Here is a 27,576-nt window from a genome sequence, read left to right on the forward strand (position 1 = left end):
AACACACAACATCTGCATAATAGCAGATAAACTACGGAGCTGCGACAATGGATAATTTCAATTCTTCCCAAGATGTTTGCAATTACATCACAAGGAATATGGAGGATTTCTACTCCATCCCGGAAGCCTGAATAAATATTCTTTTGACTTTGAATCATAGCACCTGGTGAGAGTTTATAGGTGTCGAAAATGGTAAAAAGTCAAGGCTAGAGGATCTGCAGCAGGATACTCTCCATACCACTACATTGGATGTAATACTTTCATCACCTTCTGTAATTTTCATATTAGGATAGTTATTTTGAACTTTCTTTTCTTTTACCTTATGCACTGATATACTCCTATTTTAATATACTACCAAAATTTTCTTTGGTAGCCAAAAAAAAAAAAAAGAAAAACCAAATATATTTCTTTTTGTTATTTCAGATAAAGAAAAATATTGTTATTTTTGATAAAAAATGTACTAAAATTTATAATTAATGTTATATGAAATGAGCCTATATTATAGGCATATCACATGTTATTTTTCCAATTAGAGCAGTTCTAAATCTGTGGCTAATCGATAAACAAAGTAAAATTGGTTATTCGACAAAACCCTCGGAAATTCATCTTTGGACCCTTATTAGTTGCCCGTTGAGTTAACGGCCCATGAAAAAACAAGTGCTTTAAGTGGGGGAGTTTTTTTTTGTATTCACTCAAACTCTACAGTCATGGAAGAAGAAAAAACTTTAACAGAGTTTGATGCCTTCGAACACCCAATGGAATTGGAATTGAGAGAAGGAGAAGAGGGAGGGGAAGCGGACGACGAAGGAGATAATAACAGTAAAGAGGCTGATGATGAAGACGAAGATGAAGACGAAGAGGACGAAGAAGAAGAAGATGATGATGGAAGTGGAGAGTATAAATTCCAATTCAACGCAGAAATGGATCCTTTGGCATTCACTGAAGAGGATGCCTTTGGACGCCAGCCATACCAACAGTTTGAGCGCCTCGAGCACCAATATGAAGCTCTCGCTGCCAAAAAGCGGAAAGCTCAAGCCCTAGAACCTCCCAGGTAATTTTGATAATGTGAAGGGAAAGGGGAAATACGGTATGAATAATGATTCTACTGATGTAGATGGAAATAAATACAATTTATTTTTTGAATTTTTGACATGAAAATTGATACCTTTCGAAGTGCATGATGTAAATTTTTTTACAACCATCAGAAGCTCTACTCTGTCTTTTTGATCCATGCTCCCCTAGTCCTCCTTTTATTCCTGGAAGTTCCGCTCAAGAATAAGCATAGAAAGATAAATAATCACCTTTATGTTTGCCATTTTTTTTTTTTGATACTGAATTTTTGATAACCAAAATTTCGATAGGAAGTTGTTATCATCACTATAGTTTTAATAGTGATCGGAGAGATTAAAGAATATGTATTGAGGACTTGGTGAATGCTGAGACACACCAATTTTCTTTTCGATAAGTTAATAGATAGGTGTCAAAGACAATACTCAATGGAATTTGTGTAAAGTGAGATTATATCTAACTTAAAATTATAACTCTTTTGATATTCTGATTCTCATATTCTAGCACTTCTAACAATTTTGTGATTGTTGGAACTAGGGGTGGGGGATGGAATTGGTGTAATTAATTATCTCTTGCAGTACTGTTTACATGCTTCGTTTGGATTTTGGACACTTGGCCTCTCATTGACCTTCGTGTTGTATTGATTTCTTATACCATGTTTGGGGATGGGTTTGTGAGTGAGTTCAGTGAGATCCCAGCAAAGAAATCTAGGCAAGAATACCATCAAGAAGAAGGTCCAGGAGCAAGCTATGACGAAATATTGGAAGCTATGAATTATGGGATGAGGAGAAAATCAAGGAAGGTATGATATCCGCTTGTTGTTTGCTGTATAATATGTTGGCATTAGCAATCTGGAGAAACTTCGAACTCCATTTTCAAAATACTAGATCTAAGCAGACCATGCGCCCAAGCCCAACCTTGACAATTCGTTTTATTTGCATTCTTTTGTTTTTGGGTTCTTGGCTATTATTTTTGTTCTAAGAACTCTTGACGGACCCATAAAAGAGCTGCTGTACTAATCCTAGACATCTTCACCATACTAAAGTTTAGAAGACAAAAGAATCTTCATCAAAAATTTAGAAGACCAAAGAATTATTAAAATATTAATATTTTGTTCAAAGTTTAATTGTATAACTGATTGCATCAAGGCAAAGCATATTGTTAAGAGGCACATTTTTCTTAAGAGTGGTCATTAGTTGAAAAACTACAATCACCAAAACATAGTACTTTATTTTACCTTTACCAGCTTATGGTGTCAGATCCTTATACGAGGTCTTAAAGTCAAGGTCTTTCAAGCTTAAGATCTCTTATTATATCTCATTAAAATGAGTTTTTCCTAATATAGTTTTTAAATGATAAGGGAATTTCAAATTGAATTACATGTAGCATTAATCATTTGGGAAAAAGATTACAAAAGCAAGCTGGTCATTGGAACTTAACTTGGACTTGGAAGATGTATGGAAGACTAAAGCTGCAACGAAAGTGCCATATTTTGGATGGGTTGCAGCTAGGAATGCTTGTTTAACTCAGAACAGATTACAAAGAATTGGTTATGCCATATGCAGTAGATTAAAGAATACCTCGAGTTTTGAGGATATGGAACACTATCTTGCTTACCTAAGCTAGCTTTGAGGCTAAGCTTGTTGATCTCCAGTGCTAAGGTTATGTCACACCAAGAAACACTTCCAGATATAAGCTTAGCTAAGACAAAACTCAATGATCTCAACTGATGGTGGTTTTGGTGCTTACCCAATGAGCTTTTGTCCTTCAAAACGTTTGCATTATAAGCAATTCATGGAAGTTATGAATGGTTAAAGGTCTTACTAAATTAGTGATTCCAGAAGAATGAAAAGAGTTTTTACAAATTAGTTTGTGAATTATTGTGAATGTTTTCCCTATCTGATGTTCCTACCTTAACTATTCACTCACCTTGTGAAGCTATCAGTTCTCAATATATTTTGGATGGGCTTTGGTTATGTTTTGACTGTTCAGAACTATCTGAGGCTGTCACCATTTTTATTGAAATTAGTTTATTAGGTAGTCTTTTTGCAACCTCTTGTTTTGTCCCCTCTTTATTTTGGGTTGCAAGTTGTTTTCGTTTTGCATATTGTAAATATTGTGCAGCCGCTAGTGATCATCTGCTCACTGTGTTATGGTGTACCATATTTAGCTCAAGAAGAGAGGTCGGCGGAAGGGATCAAAGAGTAAAGTTAGTTCAGAATTGAAAAGAAAACTTGGTGATGCTACTCTTCACTATGCACATGGCCGTTACGAAGAGGTACACAGCTAGCATCATGCATACATGAACTTGCTTGATCTGCATTTATAATTTTCTGCTTTGCATGTAGATATGATATCAATAAGGCATGGAAAACATAATTTTATCAACACTTCTTCTACACAGTAAAATATATGAATTGACACATGAAGTTGCTATTTTCTCTTTGTTGTTGTCGGTAATAGGCCTGCTCTAAAAAACGAACCTATTTTTGCTTCTGAATATTTGTTCCTACTTGCTTTTTGATTGGTATTTTCTGTCAGTTATATGTAAAATTTGTGCACACGTGTTGAAGAAGTGGTCTTTTCCCCGTTCTTGATGGATTTGCTTTAGGAAGGGCTCTATAACAGCTATTAGTCCTTCCATTTCTTATTTATCTCATTGTTAGTGGTCTTTATTTCAGGCCAAACGTGTGTTGCGTGAAGTCATTCGTCTTTCGCCAAACCTTCCTGATCCATACCATACACTTGGCCTGATTTATGATGCTATGGGTGATAAGAAGAGAGCTATGAATTTTTACATGCTTGCAGCACATCTGTCACCGAAGGATGCATCTCTATGGAATCTCCTGGTTGCTTGGTCCACGTGAGAATTCCTTGGACTTCTTGTATCATCATTTTTTTTTCTTTTTATCTTTTCTTATATTTTTTTCTGTTGTATATACATTTCAAGAAAAACGCAGTTGAGCTGTTTACTCATATATGGTGTAAAATATGTCATCCTTGTTCCTTTTCTTATTCATACAGCACTGTATTATCATTCCTATGTGGAGTAGATTCCTGCATATATTTAGAGATTCAGTGGTTAGGGGAAAAAGTTATCCCCTTGAGATCAAATCTTTGTCCCTTGCGCATTCAGTGATATCCCAAAATGCTGATCCCTTTCTGAAATGGGCTTTCTCTGTCCTTCCTTTCAACTTTGGCAGTTATTTCAGTATTCCCTAATGGAAGGGCATCCTTTGAAAGCTAACACAAAAATTCCATTGTCATTTACTGTTTTCTTTAACCTTCTGAAAAAGTGAAGGAGACAGATATGCTTAGATGGACGGTTAAGGGTTCTTTGTGTTACTTTTGGTTTTAAAGACATTGAGAGAGATGAACCAAAAGGATACAAATATATTTACTCCTTATGTGATACTTAAGTGATAGTTTGGTCCTAACGGAGCTCAAATTGATATATTGTGGGGGAGAAAAAAGCCCATTCTGCATTAGGAATTAAGAAAGCATCAGGTCTGTGCATGTTGGATACTGATGCACAAAGTTCAGATATTCTACATTTTGAGTGACAGCCTACTAAAGGATTTCTTTTTGTATCACATCTCTTGGCATTTAATGTAGGAGTGCGTTATGTATGTGACGAGGGGCATTTGATCTGTTTCCTTTTAAACCCATGATGAAATAGTAGATATGTATTGTTCACCGTGTTTTTATTGCCAAATTTAGGTTTTGTTTTTAAAAATTGTTGTATAAGCTTGCTCCCTGGTTCCTGTTTATTTTTGCAACAATTGGTGCTTCTTGAGTATCATCAGTTTAAGGATGACTTGTAACTGTACAGAGAGCAGGGAGATATGAAACAGACCCGTTATTGTCTTTCCAAAGCAATAACAGCTGACCCTGAAGACGTTAGTCTCAGGTATCAAAGGGCTTCAATATATATTGAACTTGGTGATTATCAAAAAGCTGCAGAGTCGTATGAACAAATTGCTCGTCGATGCCCTAATGACGTTGAAGTACTTAAGAAAGCTGTTCAGGTATCTGCATCTATCCTTCCTTCAGTATCTGTTAAACTTTGTTGTCTTGTTGATTTGCATAAAGTTGTTGTTAAAGAGTCCCGCATCGGATAGAAAAGGGATGGTGGTCTCCTTATGTGGTCTTGGGCAGTTCTCCTTTCTTTACATGCTATTAGAGTCGGGTCCATCTAAAAAATATTGTTTTCGATGTTGGCGCTCCCGTCTTATATTGTCCGCGCTCCGGATGTCCAATCATGGATGTGCGGGGCGTTGGAGTGCCACACTGTTTTTAATGGATACGTGGACTCCTTAGATGGCCTTGGACAATCTTCCTTTCATGAGCTAGCTTTAGGGATTGAGTTAGGCCCAATGTCCATTTTTTAGACATGGTATCAGAGCAAGACCCTTACCAATTCTTGTTTTCTGATGTTGGGTCCCCATATTAAATTGTCCATGCTCCATATGCTGTCCATGTCTGGGCTTGAGGTGGGATGGGTGATGGTCTCCATATATAGTCTTAGGCAATCTTCCCCTCTTGAACTAACTTTTCCGGTTGAGTTAGGCTCAAGATTCATTTTTTAGAGTTGTTTTGGCCTAAGCACCAAATGGTTACATGTTGAAGACCTCATCTTATGCTTTTTTTAAAATCCATTTCACTTTCTACTGTCGTCCTTAATGTTCATTGGACATCCTTTGCCTTATTACTGAAGACAACATGCTTTACTATCACTTTTTCTTTATCAAGTAAAGGGTTTCATTAATAATCACAAGGCTGAGATAGCCATATACAAAAGATATACCCTAAAAGGGAGAAACCTACAAATGGGTCTCTCCAAAAGACACCCAATCCTCTATACAAATAGGATCTTTATAGGTGCACCAAAAGAAAATAAGGAAGCGGAGGCTACTCCTCTGTTGGGCAAAGCTCATCTACGTCCCTTCAAAACCCTCATATTTTTCTCTCTCCAAATGACCCACATTAACACAAACGGAGTAACACTCCAAGTTTTTGCCTTCTTCTCCTAGCACCAGCCGTCCAGCTGAACATCAACTCCTTCATGGTCTCGACATCACCCATGAAATGCCAAACCAATTAATAATATCCCACCATAACTTTGTAGCTAAGTTGCAATGTAACATAATATTATCCACGTTCTCACCCACCTCCTTAAAAAGGAACATTTTGCTACTCCCCACTTCCCAACACAAATCTATACTATTATTAAGATGAGGCCTAGTCGTACATCAAGTAAGCAAATGATCGACTATTGACTTCCATTCAGGAAAACCTTTGCATGTTTTTTCGGTTGAGCTCACCGCACGAGGTTTGCCTAGTATAATTTCTCTCTCCTGTGTGGCTTGTATGCTATTACATCGGAATAGAGTATATGTTCTGTGCACCAAAGGGTAATGGGCACAAGTTTCTCTTGTCAATAAAAAAAGATATTCATGAAGTAGAATATCGTTAGACTACATATGCTGATGTAAACATTATTTACTTATTCCTGAAAATTTGGAATTTCTTTTTACATGAATGTTGAGTTAGATAACACAAACATGTGGACAACACTTGTCTAGAAAATGCAGGACGCTGCAACGAGTGACATGGAAAATATCTGGAAAATGCAGGACACTGCTACGAGTGACATGGAAAATATCTGGAAAATGCAGGACACTGCAACGAGTGACATGGAAAATATTTAGTATTAATAGACATCTTAAAAACAATAATAATGATAAAGAATGATAAAAGTGATGGAGTGATAGTAATAATGATAGCAGGGTATGGCAATTCTAATCAATTATTTTTGATATCTGGTACAATTTGTTGTCTTTTATATTATAGTTACCACATTATTTTGTTGTTGTTGTTACTTTTCCTTTTCTAGATGCCCTATACTGCTTTCCGTATTAATTGACTTATTTTCTCCACGCCATATTTCCTTTTTTTAGAACTACTTGGGAAAAGGGTCTGATATACCAATCAACTTTGTTATTTAGAGCTGATATACCCTCGTTATAAAAGTGGCTCATACATACTCTATTGTTATACAAATGACTCACATATACCCTTTTCCTCTAACAGAAGTGAAAAATTTTAATTTTAAATTATTTTAAAAAAAAAATCCATGTAGAGGTAATATTTGATCTTTCTCACACATATTTTTTGTTGACTTGTTTTATTCAATGACTAATTTGGATTTATTGTTTTGATTGTCAAATTTAATTTTTCACTAATTTTCTTGTAAAATTTACTATAGATGCACATTTTTTACAAATACAAAAATTAAATTAAAATATAACTGCAAAAAAATAGTTTTAAATTACAATATAGCCACAAAAAATATTAGTTTTAAGTTTTTTTCTTACTTTTTTCTCTTTTTTCATTCACATTTCTTTCTTTTTATTTCACATATTTTTACACTAAAGAATGAAAAAAAATAAATGAAATAAGAATAAAAAACTCAAATAATGATATAATCAAAGACGTCAAAAAAATAATTCATGTGTGAAAAAGATCATATATTCCCTACATGGATATTTTTAAAATAAGAAATCAAAAAAATTATTTGGAATTATTTTTTTGCAATCTCGTTAGATGAAAAGGGTAGATGTGTGCCATTGTTGTAACAGAGGGGTATATGTGAATCACTTTTGCAACGGTACGGCTATATGTGAGCCACTTTTGTAACTAGTGGTATATTAACTCTAACTCTTTTCCCGAACTACTTTGATTTGCTGCACTTGAGCCGAGGTTTTCTCGAGAATAACCTCTCTACTTTTACGAAGTAGGGGTAAGGTCTGCGTTATACTCTACCTTACTTAAGACCCACTTGTGGGATTAAGGTCTGCGTACATTCTACCTTCCATGGACCCACTTGTGGGGATTACATTGGGTATGTTATTGTTGACAATTCTAATCAAACTTTGAATTGCAAGGTAAAAGAAATTAAAGTTACCGCCACCTCTCCAAGGTAATTTCCTATTCATTGAATACACCAAGGTAAAATATATCTGGTAGATAAGTTAATCTTTCAATTAACTATTTCTTAGGAAATTCAACTAGTGGATGTGTTAGGAGCTGTGTAAGTATTTCTGTTTTCTTTTGTTTTGGTGTAATTAACACTTTTGGAGGTGGCCAACATAACCCTTAATGCTGAGGACTACAAAGTTACCGGTTTAAAAGAAACCCAACTATTTCTTAATCTTAAATTAGTTTGGATAGACAATATGAATCCTCTGTAATTCCATTTTGCTGTATTTAGGCTTAGTACATTCCAATATTGGTAAATAACTTGTCTTTTCAGGCAAATTAAAAGTTCTTTGAAACTAAGTCTTGGTGGATTGAGTTACCAGTTACTATGTTGTTGGGAGGTAGCATGTCGACAGAGTTATTAAAAGATTTTTATTTTCATGATGTAAAGATTTATTAAGAGCTTGTTTGGATTGACTTATTTTAGGTGCTTTTAAGCCAAACTAACTTTTAAACAATTTTGTAGTGTTTGGATAAAATAAAAAGTGCTTATAAGTACTTGATTTTAAGCCAAAATAAGCCAAAAGCCTTCTAACTTATGCCTTTTTGGCTTATAAGTCATAAGCCAATCTAAACAGGCTCTAAGAGGGTTTTTGGATTGACTTTTTAAAAACAGCTTATTAGCTAAAAGCTAAAACCTATAAGCTGGTCATACCCAACCATTAGCTTTTAACTTATTTTTGTACTTTTTTGGCCTAAAAGTAAGTGTTTAAAAGATTTTTTTTTTGAAACTGGTAACTTCGTATATTCCTCAAAAGACAGTACTAAATCTGTACTGGTCAATATTTACAACATGCACTTCAAATCCCACTATCTTTTACTAAATTGAGTCTAGTACATCAATTATGGAGATAGTTTCATTTGAGTATAACTGATTACACCAAAAACATAGTAGCATAAGACAATTTAGTTTGACTTTTTGCATACTATTCTCTATACTATCAAAAGCTCTAGAGTTCCTTTCCTTTCATATTGCCCACCATATACCAGCTGGGACAATTCTCCATCTGTCTCTGTTCTTGGATTGCTTTCCTGTTTCCTCCCAGCTCTGGATTGCTTCAGTGATCTTGGCAGGCATGGTCCATGACATACCTTTAAGATTCAGGAATAACCTCCATAGTTTGCCAGTGATCTTGCAGTGTAGAAAGAGATGGTTTCCCAAAATCACAAAAAAAAAGGATAGCTTAAAAGTCAAAAGCACTTAACATAAGCCAATCCAAACATCCTCTAAGTATGATATAAGTTATATAACAAAAGTGGGAACCTACAAGAGAACACAGTTCTTCACCAAATTCACCAAATCATCTGCACTAATACTAAACTCATGGGTGCTCCAAAATTTTAACAAAAACAAGAGCTTAGTCTTAATTTGTACTAAAATATTCTCTACCCTGTTAGATGCTCTCCACCTTTTTTATGTCCACAAACCCACATTAAAACCACATGAGCTACTTGTCGCGCTCGTCTCAGTCTTTCCCTTCATCTGAAGGTCATCTAAATGTCACATGTTAACTGTCCTTGGCATGGCCGAAGATGTTCGATATTATCAACCATAATTGGCTCACCAACAGACAATGTAGCAATAGGTGATTTACATCCTTTTCCATATTATTACACATGCAGCATCAAGTGATGCTTGCTATTTTTTTCTTCCCGAAGTTATCTATCGTGAGGATTGAGCACATGCAGCACCAAGTGATGCATGCTATCTTTTTCTTCCTGAAGTTACCTGCAGTGAGGATCGAACTCTAGCTGCCAACCATGTGAAAATAATATTTCTTCTTCAGTGTTCTAGGAACCCAGATGGTGAGATTCGGACTGCCATTTCTTCTCTCCGTAGGCCTCTAATACATTAGACCTGATTTTTGGGCATAAATAATGAATTAGCATTAATTGTAACTAGTTTGTATCACCTGTAGCTAGCTTTTGGTCCCACTGTGTTATGTTCTTATCCACATTAACCCAAGAGGTTGTAGAATTTACAGACAACCTAAATCTTCTTCTTTAGGTTTTATCTTGCTACTTTTTAGCGCATTCAATCATCATAGTATTGTACCTACAGAGTAATGTATCTAGAGGTCTGCGTACCATATGAAGAAATCATCTCATGCAGCATCATATTATTTCACTGTTTGTATTAATTGTACTTCCTATCTGATGTAATTATTAAGGCAGAAGAGTAGGGTCTCTTGGTGAGTGAAGCGCTCGCCTCCTTTAGAAGCATTTTTAAGGTTATCTTATAGATACACCACAATGGAGTCACTTATAGCTTATAGTCCTTGATGTGCATTACTCCCTCCCTTTTTGGTACGATGGATATTAAAGATCTGTAGGGACTTCTTTCAAGATTTTCAGTCTCCTGGAACTCAACAACAATCTCCATCACCTATTCTTCGACTATGCAAATGTTGGAAGAGTAAGTGTAAATCTGTTTGGTTCTGGAGCTTTACCACTTGTACAACTCTCCACCATCTCCCTTACCTCATCTTCCTCAGTTGCCTTTACCAACCACTTCCTCTTCTCTTCTCCTATTTGATTGAACCCTAAATTTCCCAGCTTTGGTCTCCTACTCACCTCCTATTTTTACAAGCATTCATCGAATCCACTTCTGCCCTTCTACGGTTCCACCACCTCCTTTCCGTGGAATAACAAGCCATTTACTTCCACAAACTCTATGAAATTTCTCATCCTTTTCGCTACTGCTATCCTATGAAAGAAATTTGCATTTGAGCTCCTTTTCTCCAACCACAATCCCTTATATTTTTTCTCTCCAACTAGTTTCTTGAGCTATAGCCAACAGAGCTATCTTTCTCCCTTTCCTCCAACTCCCTTACCCCTTTCACCCTCTCCACTTCCACAATTCATTCTTAAGTGTTCTCTTCTTTTTCTCTAAGTCCATGGGATTGTACTTTGCAACCAGCCTGGTAGCTCGAATAAGAACTTACAACATTATATTACATGGAGACTGTTCTTGGAGCGTCTCTGTGTGATTCTGGAGACGATGAAGCTAATGCAGGAAATCGGCATTTCTTCTGGTGGCAGATCTTTTCTGATCATTTTTTGACGGTTCAGCATCAGGATTTTCTCTTTCTATGCCATGAATTGGTAACTTGATGTCGTTTCTTTGAGTTTTTTTTGACATGAATCCTTTGTTCAATATCCTCTGATTATTGTTTCTGCCAGGTTTACTTATGTAGTTGGAAAAGTTCCTTAGTGCTTACACACATTTCTACTTTTTAAAAAGCAAACTCTGTACTGTCAAGGAATTTCATAACATCTTGCACAAGGGATTGCCCTGGCACTCCTATGATTCTGTCAAGAGTGAACTTAGATCTGACAAATCGATGAGAACATGCCCAGAGAATCATTATGAAAAAGACTGTTGCTTTAGAGCCCGTTTGGATGGGCTTTAAGTTAAAGCCCCTTTTTAGCTTTTGGACGTGTTTGCCTAATGCTAACTTTAAGCTATAAAGTTCTTAAAGTCAGTCAAAAATGAAAAGTTAGGATTCCTAACTTTTTTTTTCTAAGTGCTTAAAGTCATTTTCTTTGACCATGGAAATTACTTTTATATCCCTTATATTTTAACTAAATTCCCAAACTACCCTTTTTACTCTTTTAACCCTAAAATTCACATCATTTTCCTCATTTAAACACTTTTATCCAAACACTCAACTGCTTATTTATAAAAATAACTTTCAGCACTTCAAAGTTCTAAAAGCACTTCATACATAAAAGTTACTGTTTTTAAGCCCATCCAAACGGGCTCTTAGTCTGATAACTGCAGGATTTTCTCCTTTTTTTTGTCTATATATGATTAATGCTGTATCAAATAGTACTTACTCTCATATTCCACTGTTAAGCCTGAAATTGACTTCTTGTCTGCTTCTCCAGTTTTACAGAAAATGCGGCAAACACGAGTGCTCTGTTGGTATCCTCGAAGACTACCTGAAAAATCATCAAACTGAAGCTGATTTAAGTGTGATACACCTGTTAGCTGTGATACACATGGAACACAATGCACATTCAAAAGCTCTTGATCTGATTGAGTGTGCAAAGCAAAGATATTTTACTGGGAAACAGATGCCTCTTAATTTAAGTATCAAAGCTGGAATATGTCATTTACATCTTGGCCATATAGAGGAGGCAGAGGTTTGTTGGAGCTTGATCTTGAAATTTCTTGTTGCTTATAGAAGTGCCATCACTCACAATAACTCTGCCATGTTGAGTTCTTTATGCAATGTAATGGCTGATCTAGTACAGTAGTTTGTAGAACAATAAGTGAAACACAATATTCTGATGAGTATAACAGTGGAAGTGTCAATGATTTTTCTCTTTTTTACGTGCTACTGGAATCATGGCAACTGGACTAGGTTTCCGGAGTTGTTCTATTTCACTGGGTTGTTGTTGTTGTTGTTGTATTCCATTTGAAAGCTCCTGCTTATTTCTGTAACATGACGATGGAAAAGCTAAATGTGGTCGAGATTTGTTTAACTAAAACTTTGTACCATCTGAAATTAGAAAGCTACTTTCAGTTATTTGGGACCATAACTAGATGTAATGGTGCTAGGTGGGATACTAGTAAAGTTAAAGCTAATCTATAGGGGAGAACATGCAGAATAGGACCCATATGGGACTTATAACTTCACGCTAATGAGCTAAAGTGACACTAAAGTGGCCCAAGTAGTAGGGTAGTTTTCCGAGGAGAAGATTGAGGAAGAGGAGGACTCTGACAAATGAGTTCTCAAAAGTACTTATACATCTCAAGTTTGGCTAAGTATTTCTTAACGATGACCTCAGATCATAGTTGGAACCCTGAATGTCACAGGTTGTAGACTTCTTTATTAAGCCCAAAGCTTAGTCTAATCCTGAAGTGAAATCCAATCTTATCTCTTCTAAATACCCTATTCGACAACAACAACAACATACTCAGTGTATTCCCACAAATGGGGTCTGAGGAGGGTGGTGTGTACCCTATTCTGTTGTCTCTAAAAGAATTCTATACTATTTCTGTATGAATTGAACTGAAGTTATATGCTATTCTAACTTTGTAAGCAATGTGCAGATTATTTTCAGTGCTGTACTATCTGAAAATGCATCTCAACATCCTGATATAGTTACTGAGGTCGCGGACTCCTTTATGACACTTGAATACTATGAATCAGCTTTGAAGTACTATATGATGCTTGTTGGAGATGACAACAAGAATAAAGTAAAGAATACACTGCCCCTTTTACTGCTTCTGTGTACATTGCAATATTTTATCCTTTCACTTGGAAGCACGTGTATATGTGCCCTTTCTGTACTATCAAGCAGATCTACCATGCTCAGTTGATCTGTTATTGAGAGGAACCTTGTTGGAACTATCTACTAGTAAAGCATATCCATCTTCTGAAACTCCTTTTATTATCTTTTGATGGTTAATCCATTATAATCCTTTTCAGGGCTATTTACACTTAAAAATTGCCGAGTGTTATGTATTTTTGAGGGAAAGAGTACAAGCAATTGAGTACTTCTATAAAGGTATCCACATAGCATATGATATGTATATATATGATAGTGTGTGTGTATATATTTATAGGTGCATAGACTTCATTAAATACTTAGGAGTTGTTTGGTGTGAGGTATAAGGAATAATAATCCAGGATAAAATGTAGGATTATTTTATCCTGTGTTTGGTTGGAGGTATTAGGTAGTCATGGGATTATTTATCCCACCATTGATACCTCAGTGATGAGATAAGTTATCCCATATACATGGTGGGATAACTTATCCTGAGATAACTTATCCTGGGATAGTTAATCCCAGAATATCTTACTCCCAACCAAACGACCCCTTATAGCTCTGGTTTGACATAACTTACCTCCTCATCTATGTACCCTCCTGCAGAATGGGTTTATTTTGTGTTAGTGACTTGCTTAGTCTGTTGATGCTTCAAATCTATTCAATGTCTTTATCTGATTGGATTTTCTTTTCAGCTGTAAATGAACTTGAGGATAGTGTTGATGCTCGATTAACTTTATCATCAGTCCTCCTTGAAGAAGACAAAGATGATGAAGCAGCTTCTGTGCTTTCCCCTCCCAAAGAATCAGGTATAAATGATAAATCATTTGCTTGGGATACTTTTAGCATTCTATTATGTGGATCGTTGTAAACTTCCTTTAAGAGATCTGTGGTTCATTTCCAGAATCTTCAGTTGACTCAAGTTCTGGTAAACCAAAATCTTGGTGGCTTAATAGCAAGATAAAGCTGAAGCTTTGCCAAATTTATAGAGCTAAAGGGTCACTAGAGGCTTGTGTGGATGTTATTTTTCCTTTGATTCGTGAGACATTGTTTCTAAAGTCTGTCCAACCAAAGGTAAGCTTACTCTTTTCATTATGACCTTAAAGTTTGCTAGTTAGGGACGGTTTCTTTTCAAAAGTGATATTTCTATTAGTGAGTCGGGGAGGGGGGGGGGCATTGACATGAAAGTTTCTTCATGCAGCTCAAAAAAATTACTTATAACAAAATTTAAATAAATCTAGAGTTGAAACTCGCATAGCAATCATTCATTGTCACTATACTTACTAGCTTACTCCCCTGGGCGACTTGCTTGGGAAGCTGCAATCACAACTTTCTGGCTGGGATTTATCTGGTATACTGTTAGAATGTAAGCCATTAAATGTCTAGAGGAAGAGTAGAAAAATAGCTGATCACATGCCTTTGTCTAGAACAATGTAGCCGTCTTGATCCTTCGGGGTGGCCCAATGGTTTGGGCTTGGGACTTCCATGTTGGAGGTCTCATGTTCGAAGCCCCTTGCCAGCGAAAGCAAGGGGTTTGCCTTCTGGGTTGAGCACTCAAGTTCGTCGCACCGGGCTGCCTAGTGCGGGTTACCTCTCCTGTGTGGTTTGTGAGCTATTGCATAGGAGCGTGAGTTTTACCTTGTACGCACCCAAAGGGTAGCGGCTGCGGGTTTCCCTCCCTTGTCATAAAAAAAACACGATGTAGCCATCTTGTTTGCCAGCTCATCACATGCTTGGGTCTCCCCAGAACTTAATCCTAATTTGGGCCAACTTCTTCTGTTTCTGAGGATCTATCGGAAACAACCTCTCTACTCCATAAATGTTGGGTAAGATCTGCGTACAGCCTACCCTAGGGACCCCACTTGTGGGATTACACTAGGTATGTTGTTGTTGTGTCTTCTTCCAATGCTCGATAACCATTGATGATGAAGATAATACCTTGTTATATTTTAATTATTCAACAAGTTTTAGTGGTTAACCTAATTGCCCTATTGTTGTGATGGAGAAAAGAATCTAATATTAGCTTTCTGTAAATTTGAACACAAGCAACCTCAAGTAGACTTAACGGCTCAGGCTCAACTATCAAAGTAGAATGTTCATGCCAACTCAGGTATATTAAAAATTAATTTGCTTTGTTTGTCTTTGTTGGGATGTGAGGGATACTCATCTCTGAAAATTGGAGCCAATGGAATGTTGCACAAGCCCATGCCCCAGGCGTAAAGAAAAAAGAGAGTTAATTGCATCAGTCAACCATGATAGTTGATCACATCCAATCCGACACTTCGTAAAGAAATGTAGTACGGTTGTAGCAATAATAAACTCAACAAAGGTTGGGGTCGATCCCACGAGGAGTAAGAGTGTGTCAAGGTGTCCAAGAGTGTGTGAATTTCCTAAGTTAATCTTCAAACAAAAGAGTGAGTGAACAGTTAATTCTAAAACTAGACTATTTTACTCCAAGCATTTGGCATTCTCAGATATGTCAATATCAATGGTGACTTATTATTTCGATGAATCATTTCTTCGGACATAAGAACTTAAATAAAAATACTTAATAGCATGGCGATACATTTATACAAAACTTTTACCCGGAGCACACACAATGGAACCATAGACTGCGTAAAAAGAACGAACGGATCTTGTAGGATTTCCAAGAAATTCTTCGATTTCTTCCGGAAGCAGATGGATATTCTCCAGCTAAAAGCCAGAATATGGGTCTTATGGAAGGTTTAAGAAAACATGTACCAATTACCAAAATCACATTTTTATAAGCTCCGAATTTTTCGAACACTTGGAATGCAAGAAAGTATGATTTGTTTTTGATTTTAAAAGGGACCGGGGTTGTAGCCTCAATATGGTATAGCTAGTACATGAACACTAGTATTAATGAAAATAATTCAATTGATAATTACTTACTAGAGTTTTCCAACTCGAGCAAGCTAATCCCCAAATGTTCTTTCAAACCCAAGGAAAAATATTAAGACCCAATTGATAGACCCAAGTAGAAATCTCCCTATTCCTAGTTCGATTCCATTAATCAAGCATAAGTTTTTTTATGACAATGGTAATTCCTCAATATACTCAATTCCTTGCTACTTGTTCGATACCCAATCCAATTTCCACTCTTTCAAGCAAGAAATGGATGTGAAGGGCTTAATATAGTGTTTGCAATCACTAAATTGACAAATAAAATAGAAACAAGTAGATAATCACAACTCAAGTAATAATAAGCAAGATAAACTAGTATTCCATCTCATAAATGCCATAAGTGTCTACAACCCTAGCTATAAGGTTGAGCTACTCATACTAGAAATGATATGAAAGGAAAAGAAAGACACAATCAAAGAGTAATTAGGTAAGAAAATTGATACTCTATGGTGAAATCCTTCAAAACCTTCCTAAGTTGACTATGGAGGCTCTTCTTAGCTCAAAAGATATTCCACTCCTCTAACTCCTCTAACAACATGACCTAAAGACTGTTATGTTGTCTAAAATTCGTGACAAAAATGCCCTTTTCAGGTGCAAAGTGTAGCACGCACAATGAAGTGTGGATCACACTTTTCATAATCTTGCTTCAAAACTTTGCTTGGTGGTGGAAAAGTGTGGTGGCATTTCCTCAGCTTCAGTGAATTTGTGCCGCTACACTTTAAAGTGCGCCAGCACTTTCTGCTCCAATTTCTCTCCAGATTCTCTGCCAAGAAGTGCGGAGTGCACTTCAAAGTGTGCTGGTACTTTTCTCCTTCTTGTCTTCTGCATTTCTTCCATACTTAGCCTAACAAGGTAGTATGCTTCAACTGGCTACTAGTTAGAGATGCAGTTCTCACAGTGGATAGCCTTTGCAAGAGAGGTTATCAGTTGCAGTCCAATTGTTACGTATGCGAAATTGAGGCAGGGACAATCAGCCATCTCTTTTTGCATTGCAAACTAACTACACAACTATGGAGGATGTTTATCAGCTTAAGGGGTATTAGTTGGAGTGTGCCTAGGAACATAGTGGATGTTCTGGCATGCTGGAACAGGGAAGGTGTCAACTCAATCCAGAAGGAGAGATGGAAGGCTGTCCCAGCTTGCATATGGTGGACAATCTGAGGAGAAATAAATAAAAGATGTTTTGAAGATAAAGCTTGTCATATCCAAAGATAAAAATGAAGTGTCTGGTCCTGTTGTATTTTTGGTGCAAAGGAGTCCCTAGAAACTCATGAATCTATTTTTGATGTTCTAGACTCCCTATAGATGATAGTGGAGCTGTGTAATTTGTCTTTATTAAACACTCTAATTAATGGCTGACTATATAGTCTTATATTTATATATAAAAATGTTACCTTCCTCAAAAAAAAAAGTCGTTCCACTCATTCATGATACTCCAACATTAGCCATACCCTAATTACATAACTTGAGATCTTTCACTCCAAATCCTCTTCATTCCTTTTGGCTGATGTGACAAGTCTCGAATTCACTAAATGTTACTTGTTTGTTCCTTCCTTTGTATTGCATAAAAAGTTATGTTGAAGTCTTTGTAACTTGTCACTTTGCAATGTCAAGGAGTGTCCTAGTTGCATAATCATATTGCTTTGTAAAGATGTCCATAATTAGTACCCAAATAGAATCAAACATAAGCCATAACCATACTAGAAAATTATTTGTGGTTACTTTTAAGTCAAGTTATTTAATTTTCTAGAAGAAATGTTCAATTGTTAACATCATTTCAACTCTCAGAGATTAGCTTGTATCTAACTTTTTCTTAGTGTTGTTAAATGCGTGCGTAAGTCCTGAAACTCAATGAAGTCCATGTTGTGCGCTTCGCCGCACTTAGTTAGCGTTTTTGTGTAGGCATCAAGAAGCTAAGTCATGTGCACTTTCACCAATTGGTTTTGTCTTTAAGGGCATATGTATAGCTTGATCATAGTTTTCCATTCTCTTCAAGTAATTATTGTTTGTGTTTATAGTTACATTTTTTTACATTAGATTTCTATTTTCTATTTCATTGGCGATATCTTCACTAAAGCCGACGCTTCAATTGCACTTTGCGCTTAAAGCTCCAACAAACTTTTTGAGGTTCTTTTTGCACTTTTCACTTTTCACTACTCTGCTTGTTCTTTCTTTTAATTGGTGGATATATTTTTAGGTCAAAGTGCGGAGAAGGCTGTCTAAAAGTGTTCTAAATCAAAGAATCAAGGTTGTGGACGATCACCGAACAGATACCATCTTTCATGGCTTTAGGCCTGTAGCTTTGGCATCTGATCTGTGAGTTTGACTTTTACCATGTTGTGCTTTTTCTTTCCACTCCTTTAGCTGAGGATTCTATGGGCAAAAGTAGCCAACCAAGCAGTTTCTGGGGTCGAGCTTATTTAGCTAAAAGTCTTGTCCATGAAATGTTTTGGGATAAGATAAGTTCTGTTTGTGAACAAATTGTTTCATTTACATTTATATCATTTTCTTAAATATCAATTGATGTGTTTTTTTGTTGTTGATATTTTTACCAGTACCTTAAATTTTGTAAGGAAAAGATACATCCTTAGAAATGATTGGCACACATGGAGGTCGTACTGTCCATTTCTTTTCAAGATGCAAAGATAGTAGTGTTCTTTTTTTTTTTGGAAAAGGTAACAACTTGTATATATATCAAAAGTCGACATCAGGGGTGTTTCTGGAGGGTAATTACAAACTCCACAAAAAGGAGTCAAAGGAGGGGCTAGTACAGAGAACTAACATTTTACCAGAAAAAAACAGAAAATTAACAGCTATCTTTATTAAACTTTGCCTATCTTTTTTTTTTTTTTTTGATGAAGTAAGGTTTTGTATGGCTGGCATCCAGAAGATGCGAAGTTACAAAAGATATGTGAGCTCCAACAACAATAGGCCTTTAAGCATAGGGAGCTAATCAAAAAGCAAAAGATGGCTATTGAGCCAGGCTTAGAGAGCCAATGAAATCTACAAAAGAACCTACATCATTTACAGGAGCATAATTGGTCCAACTAAAGAGCAGTAACAGACATCTACCCTTGAGAACTGAGATAGGAGTTGATATCCCATCAAAGCATCTTCTATTTCTTTCTATCCAAACACACCAAAAAATACAGCTAGGGATCATTTTCCAGATGTTCTTGATGGCTTTGCTGATTCTCCAAGAATTCCAGCTTTCAACTGCTTCCTTTATAGTCAAAGGTAATGCCCAAGAGAGGTCAAGAACTGGTAGGAACACGTGCCAGATGTTAGCAGCCGCTGAGCAGTGCAATAAGAGATGATTTTGTAGTTTCTATTCACTGGCACATGTAGCATCTATTCACTAGTTGGAACTTTCTCATACACAGGTTGTCTTGAGTCAGTGTGGCCACTTGCCGTGGTGTCCAGGTAAATAACTTATCTTTGTGCGAAGTCTTGTTCTCCAGATTAACTTCCATGGCCAGAGATCAATGACTTCATTCTGTGAGCACATTTTGTGATAGCCTTCCTTTACACTGTATGTACCTTCCTTGGAGCTGCCCATCTCATTCTATCCATGCTTTGGCCATCTCATTCGGAAACAACCTCTCTACCTCTCTACGAGGTAGTAGTAAGGTCTACATACATCCTATTCTCCCCGGACCCTACTTAGTGGGATTGCACTGGGTATGTTGTATGGAAAACTTACGTAAAATCCAACTATTTTAGGAGCTAATTACTTAGATACACTCTAGTTTGCAATATTACGTATCTTACCAGATTTTGGTGCGTTCAGATATATTCAGATACGTCCAAATACATGTATCTCGGGATACGTGGGGTCAAAATCAGGTGTAATTTGTTCTAGATACATTATAATTAAGTGGATTCATATGTATGTGAGATACATAAAAAATCTCGCTCGCCTCCCTTGACTCTCTCACATCTCGCTTGCCACGCTCCTATGTATTTGGTATTACAGATGCATGCGAATCACACTAGATACATACATATACATGTATCTGGTGTGATTTGCATGTATCCAGGATACATAGCGAATCTCTCTTGCCTCCCTCCCCATCTCTCTCACCTCTCTCCCTATTTCAGTGTATCTGGTAGCAAAAATACATGTATCAAAGTGTATCTTCCTCAATATATGGTAGTAAACTCTTAATTAGTGGTAAGATACGTAATGGTATATATGATAGTGAAGTATGTCTAATTATGTAGTTTTATTTAGTTATATGGTTGTTTGTGAGCCTATGATGGTGAGCACCTCACGAACGGCCAGCTTTAAGAGAGTGATGGATAAAATTTCTCCAATTGAGCTCTTGACATGTTGGTCAAAGCAAGATCAATGTCTTCAACCTTTTCCATGTTTAGGAAATTAGACGTTTCTTGTGAAGAGAGACACCATTACCTCTCCTTTTCTAGTGCTTGTTGTTGAACTATCTCCTGTTTCTTAATTATTGTTGACAGAGAGTCATGCTCCACTTTCTATATCATGCCAAATGATTCTGTGGCTGTTATCCCTAATTCAAAAGCTAGAATTCTTTTATAACTATGTTATCCAGCCTTAGCATGCTATTTAAAACTAGAAAATTAACTGAGATATTGGGAACTTTTAGCTTGTCTTTGAGAATCAATTTGTAGACACTCTGTTAGCCGTTTCAACCCAAGACTTAGAGGGGCCAATTTTGAATTCAACCTATTGTCACCTATATTTATGTATTGGGATAATTCCGGAGACCTCCCTCCAGGTTTGGTTTCATAATATTAATCTCACTTGTGATTTGTGATATGATGTCTGGCCTCCCTTATACTGTTTTCTTTGTAACAGTTGTTTGAATCTATTTATTATTTATGCAAAAATAATTATAATATGACCAGTTTGTCCTTTCTAAATTACAATCAATTTTTTGTTCTCAAACAATGTTTTTTGAGAAGTAAGAAAATCAATGAAAACTGAATAGCAGAAACTTACTACATTATTATCCAAAGCACCCACAATGCTACAAGTATAAAATAGCTAGTGGCAAAAACTTGACAAAACCGCCTAGCTGAAGCATCCCACAGTTTTACAACCCATTATGACTGCTTGACATTATCAATGTCCCATCCCAACTAAATTTCATATTGTCCAAGATCTAAAAGCAGTACATTGGTCTCTTCCCACTTTTCGCATCCTAAATCCTTCTTTTTTTGGTCAAAAATCCTAAATCCTTATTGTCTCATCAAATAAAAAGGGCAGCCCGGTGCACTTAAGCTCCCGCTATGCGCAGGGTCCGGGGAAGGGCCCGACCACAAGGGGTCTATTGTACGCAGCCTTACCTTGCATTTCTGCCAGAGGCTGTTTCCAAGGCTTGAACCCGTGACCTCCTGGTCACATGGCAGCAACTTTACCAGTTACTCCAAGGCTCCCCTTCTATTGTCTCATCAAATAAACTAGAAAATTGAGGGTTGTATTTATCTTGTTCTTTTTTAGGGGGGAGGGGAGGGGAGGGGTGGAGATTGTTATAATTAGCACGGAACACATAGCTTGTGTTCTCTGTTAGGTTTCATCCATATTGTGGTAAGTTTCCTCTTCTCTAAAAAATTAAGCAACTTTGAAACTTAAAATTGATGATAAATTCGAAAGGGAAATTTCATCATACGCACTCAAGGGTGTCACCTAGTGGTCAATGAATTGGTTGAGAACTATGAGGTCTCAAGTTCAAATTCCAGCAGAGACAAAATACTAAGGGGTCGTTTGGTAGAGTGTATGAATTTAATGCTAAATAGAGTATATTACTAATGCTTGCATTAATTATAGATAAAATATTTCTTATGTATTGTTTGGTTTAGTGTATTTAAAATAGCATGCATTGCATAAAAATATTTATTTACAAAAATATCCTTAACAATTATGGTGGAAAAGATGTAAAAAGGATTTTGAGGGATAATTGGATCTTTAATCATGTTAATGCATGCATTAAATCCCCTTGCGTTACTAATACCTAGAAATCCATGGTATTAGTAATACTAATACCTAGAAATCCATGGTATTAGTAATACACACCTTAATACACAATAGAGTGTATAACTAATGCAAGTTATACATGCATTAGTTATACATAACATGAAAAAGTGTATCAAACAAGGTACTACTAATACACCTAATTAATGCATGTATTGATTTTGCTAATACACTCTACCAAACGACCCCTAAGTGATTTCTTCCCATTTGTCTTAGTCTTGGTCTTAGTGGACACATACTTGGTACCTGTTGTTGGTGGGAGGTGTCAGGTATCCTGTGGAATTAGAATTAGTCGGCGCACTCTGACTCGGGCCCACAATTACAAAAAACCAAATGAATCATATTTTAATTATTGACATTAATGATTAGTATTATGAAGACAAACTTGGAGAAAGGTCAGTAAAATTATCCCATAATTATTTTACACACACAACATGTCGGTAAATTTGGGACTGATTAGGTAGGTTGCATGGACTTGGACTAATTTTGATATCTTTATCTGATAGAGAGTGAAATTATATTAAAGGTTCAATTACAAGAAGAGGACATCGATGAAGAGCTCTCTGAATTTTAACAGAAGTTATTGGGATCTTTTGCCATTCATTTACCTGCGATTCAACCTGTTGTTGTGAAGGAGGGATATAAAATAGATAGATCTCAACAGTGGATATGGTAATGTCTGATCAAATAATTAATCTTGTGACTTTTTGATAGGTCAAAAGCTGCAAGAGCAAAAAAATTGCTTCGGAAGAAAGAAATGTTAAAGGAAGCAAAAAAAGCTGCGGCTTTGGCTGCTGGAGCTGACTGGAAAAGTGACGATTCGGACAGCGAGTTTCCTGTGAGAAGCTCATTGCCAATGTCTTCTGTTATCGTACATGTTACATTCTGTTTATACCCATGATTTTAACCTATTATTTCCTTCTCTTTCTTGTATTCTATCCTAATTCTTAAGGAGCACGTATACCGAGAGCCTCCACTACCAGATCTTCTAAAAGACGAGGAACACCTGTGTCTTATTGTAGATGTTAGTATTTCTTGCTTCCCATCTCATCTCTTTCTTTTATTTTTAACTACTTCCTCTCCTTTCTTTTTCTTTCTTTCTTTCTTTTTTTGATTATCTTTTTCTTTCTTTTCCTTAATATGATCATATCAGTTGATTGTTGCTCTTGTTCCATTTTCACGCATTAATGCATTTCTTGTGTTTATTCGTTTTTAAACAACACATGCTTACATTTTTTATATCAGTACAGATACTCATTTACTCTAAGCAGAGGTATGAGATGTCTTCTTTGACATGTGTAGTTGAATATGACAACACACACGGGATTTTCAATGCTAAATAGATCTCCAATTTCCTTCTGATTCTTTGTTTGCCCGTTTAACAAGTACTTGTAATTCTGTCAGATAGAATGCAAATTTTCACTTTAAAGTTCTTTTTTGTAGCTCTGCAAGGCTTTAATATCCTTGCAACGGTATTGGGATGCACTAGAGATCATTAATCTCTGTCTAAAATTGGCATCCAGCACATTGTCTGTTGAGAAAAAAGCGGAGCTGCAAGCTCTTGGAGCTCGTAAGTTTCAGCTTCTAGTATTAGCACTCTCTCCCTTTGCTATTGTTTGTATAAACTACTTTGAGACATCTGTTGACAGGTTGAGATATACTGTAAAGTGAAAGGCAGAGATGCATGCTTGCTAAAACGTTCTTTTTCTATCTTGTAGAAGTAGGATATAACATTGCTGATCCCATCCATGGGTTCGATTGTGCACGTTCCATTGTCAGTCAGCATCCTTACAGCTATGCAGCATGGAATTGCTACTACAAAGTAATATCAAGGTATCGGCAGAACTTTTATCAGTATTCTGAACAGTCTTCTGTTTTCGTGGTTGGTACTAGTGGAATTGGTTTCTGTTTCCCTCCTCCTTTAACAGGTGCTTGGTGGAATTAACTGAATGATAGAGGTAACTACCTGTTTGTAAATGTTTGTTTGCACTCGCTGATTCTGCTGAACCTCCATGAGTTGAGATCGGGAAAATTTGGCTGATAAGTTTCTTGTGCCTAAAGTATGTTGGAAATATTTCTACAGTGCATTGAATAGATTTACGTTATTACATGCAACACTAAAGTAACAAGGATTGTTTTTGTGTTTGCGCATTTTTGGGGACTAAGTAACAGTCAGCAAGCACTGGCATGGATTGGTTCTTAGGATTTATGTATCCTAAATGTACTACAGAAAATTCTTGGAGGGACATGGCCGTCACTGGTCGTGTTGGAATCCACCACCTGTCCAGTAGTAGTTTGAGTATGACATTAAGGCTTTTTTTAATCATTAAATGATAAAGAGTATCACATTGAGGCTATGAATAGCTATTTGATTCATGCTCCTTGTTTAACTTCTTTCCTTCAATAGAATAATGTTATTTTGTATTATTTGAATTCACTTTGGCATCTTTAACTTCCTAACTTTCAGGTTTTCCGATTATTATATCCTATACTCTAAAAAATTAAGTATAATGATGTATTCACATCCAACAACAACAACAACATGCCTAGTGTAATCCCACAAATGGGGTCTGGTGACACTAATACGCAGACCACACCGGCCTGTATAAATCATTCTGCTAATCTTGTAGTATTGCCACCACCTCATTGCCCGTGTTACAATCCAGCAGCCTTCTATTTTGTTTGACCTGATTTCTATTTTAAACTGTAGATTGACGTCTGTCCTTCAACAGAAATTGTACAATTATCAGGAAGTTAATTGACATAAATCATAGTATTTTATATTATTTTGAATTTGCTTTGACATCTTAGATCTCCAAGCGTTTTGCGTATCCCAATCATTATTTCCTATACTCTTAATAAATTAAAACATAACATTGTATTGCGACTTTCTAGTATAAAACTATGTGCTTGCTAAAGCCTAAAGTAGGTGGTTCAGTTTTGGAAGGAGGGACTATCTTATGCATTCAATGTAAATACAGTTCTCAGATTTGAACTTAACACAATTAATTGTTACGTTTTAGTAATTTCAGTTGTTTTTTTCGTCAGCCTAGTAGTCTACTAGTCTTTCAATTGTTTTCCTGTCCACTGTAGTTTGAATCTTAAACATCTCTGCGATCTTGTTATATTTTCTTGAATGTGATATTCTTTAGTTAGATTAGTAATGTATGTATATAAACTGTAGCACTCTGGGTTGAATTTTACAATCTAAAAAAAAATGGATTATTCATGCATTCAGTTCTTTTGTAATTAATCTGTGATACAACAACATACCTAGTGCAATTCCACAAAGTAGGGTCTGGAGAGGGTAGAGTGTATGCAGACCTTACGACTACCTGTGATATACGAAAAATATATTTTCAGTAGAGCATCAGTAGAAAGTAGTTACTTGAGATTTGGTAGTACAGTTTATCTTGTCCAGAATAAGATTTTGAAGCCTTTAAAGATACAAAAGAAAAAGGAAACTTTTCTTAATGAACAAATCAAAAAGAGAACTCCTCCTTTTACAAATTCATGACTGCATGACCTTATCTCTAATTTATTATTGTAACTTGTTTGTTTGATTATGGATGATCATGTGCAGACTAGATAATCGACATCCGAAACATAGCAAGTTCATGAACAATATGCGTATCAAACACAAAGATTGCATACCACCAATTATTATTGCTGGTCATCAGTTTACCATGATCAGCCATCATCAAGATGCAGCTAGAGAGTATTTGGAAGCTTATAAGCTGATGACAGATAATCAGTTGATAAATCTCTGTGTGGGTATGGGTTTCTTCTAACAATCAAATAGAAGAAGGCAGACTTGCCATCGTTTTAATCTTTCATGTTATCAATTTCAAGGTTTGACTTTTGCCTTTTTTTCCCAGGAAGTGCTTTAATAAATGTAGCTCTTGGATTCAGACTTCAGAACAAGCATCAGTGTGTACTACAGGGAATATCTTTCCTGTACAATAATTTGAGGCTTTCAGGAAACAGACAGGTTCTACTTTGGAACTTGCCTAGCCTTCTTTTACGTCTGATCTCTGCTTTTATAAACCAATATGAAATAGACTTTTTTGTAAAGATTTAAATTTTAATCTTTTTCTTTTCCATTACATCAACATAGTTAGAAGTGTTTGGGGGCATTTGAAGGAACTCCTTGAATCTCTTTTGCAGGAAGCACTGTATAATTTTGGTCGTGCTTGTCATCATGTTGGTCTTGTTTCTGAAGCCGCCATATATTACCAAAGGGTACTTGACACTCACGAAGACGATTATCCCATCCCAAAGCTTCCTAATGAGAACCCAGATCCCGTGGAAAATAGAAAACCAGGTTACTGTGATCTACGCAGAGAAGCAGCATACAATCTGCACTTGATTTACAAAAATAGTGGAGCACATGACCTGGCAAGACAGATACTGAAAGATGACTGTACCGTATGACAATGACAATATGCGCCATAATGGAACTCAATTCTTCTTGAAGATTTGAGGTCTTTGTAGCTAGCTAGACCTACTGAATATATTTTTCTCACCACCACTAACTCTACAATTCATCGACAACGATTGAACTACTAAACTGTCCTTTCTTTTATTTATTATAATTTGATGAAGTGTTCCTCCAAACTTTTTTATAATAAGCTGCATGATGTTTTATCAGGATTAAGGACAATAGCTCCCATTGTCTTCCCCAAGTTTCTCACTTCTATGCCTATTCGACCCCGTGTTGCCGCCCCTCTCAAACATCGCACCTATTACTGTAGTATATGCATTCGATCTACAGCTGATATTACTGTTGCTTTGGAAATCTTTGATAAGCACTGGGTCTTGGGGGATGTTGGCACCTCAATATGCAAATGGTAGGTAGTAAGAAATATTGCATTTTATTAACTCTACTGTCAATTTGAGAGTCTACAACAGTGGTCCAACATAACAAAATATTACAGTCCCCTAACATAGGGAGAATCAAATTGGGAATGACGGGTTTCGGGAGGGGAAGATATGATGTACGCAAATTCAATGTAGTCCTATAAGTGGGTTTGGAGAGGACTAAGTATATGTACGTAGATCTTTTTTTTTTACCTTTCACAAAGATTGTTTTCGATGCAAGTGCACAGAATATATAGGACTTTCCTTATATAGAACTTGCATATTTCATTTTATAATATGATTGTTGATAAATATATAAATGCCATAAATGACAAGTATATATGAAGGAGCCGTCAAGAGCGTGCAAATTGTAACAAGAGATACCCACTTCA

At 36.3% G+C, this 27,576-nt stretch overlaps 1 protein-coding gene and 1 long non-coding RNA gene across 3 annotated transcripts; both read left to right on the forward strand.

Annotated features, from left to right (window-relative positions):
* Positions 1-665: 665 nt before the first annotated feature.
* On the forward strand, positions 666-26,981 carry LOC129901198 (uncharacterized). 2 transcript variants are annotated; one of them, XM_055976319.1, is made up of 18 exons: positions 666-1,051; positions 1,756-1,870; positions 3,239-3,346; positions 3,750-3,931; positions 4,901-5,096; positions 12,001-12,258; positions 13,172-13,318; positions 13,551-13,629; positions 14,085-14,198; positions 14,273-14,463; positions 18,512-18,630; positions 23,039-23,162; positions 23,277-23,348; positions 23,768-23,894; positions 24,043-24,157; positions 25,908-26,098; positions 26,203-26,315; positions 26,492-26,981. In XM_055976319.1, exons 1-18 carry the CDS (start codon positions 708-710, stop codon positions 26,756-26,758), a joined length of 2,862 nt encoding a protein of 953 aa, XP_055832294.1. In that variant the 5' UTR covers positions 666-707; the 3' UTR covers positions 26,759-26,981. The 2 variants fall into 2 exon arrangements, with proteins under 2 accessions (XP_055832294.1, XP_055832295.1); XM_055976320.1 differs by having other exon boundaries at positions 667-1,051; positions 14,294-14,463.
* On the forward strand, positions 24,166-25,783 carry LOC129901199 (uncharacterized). The gene is made up of 2 exons (XR_008769788.1): positions 24,166-24,384; positions 24,497-25,783. It is a non-coding gene; the product is annotated as an uncharacterized LOC129901199 (long non-coding RNA).
* Positions 26,982-27,576: the final 595 nt, after the last annotated feature.

The sequence above is a fragment of the Solanum dulcamara genome, chromosome 8 (genome assembly GCF_947179165.1).
Source record: "Solanum dulcamara chromosome 8, daSolDulc1.2, whole genome shotgun sequence".
In the NCBI taxonomy this organism is placed as follows: Eukaryota; Viridiplantae; Streptophyta; class Magnoliopsida; order Solanales; family Solanaceae; genus Solanum; species Solanum dulcamara.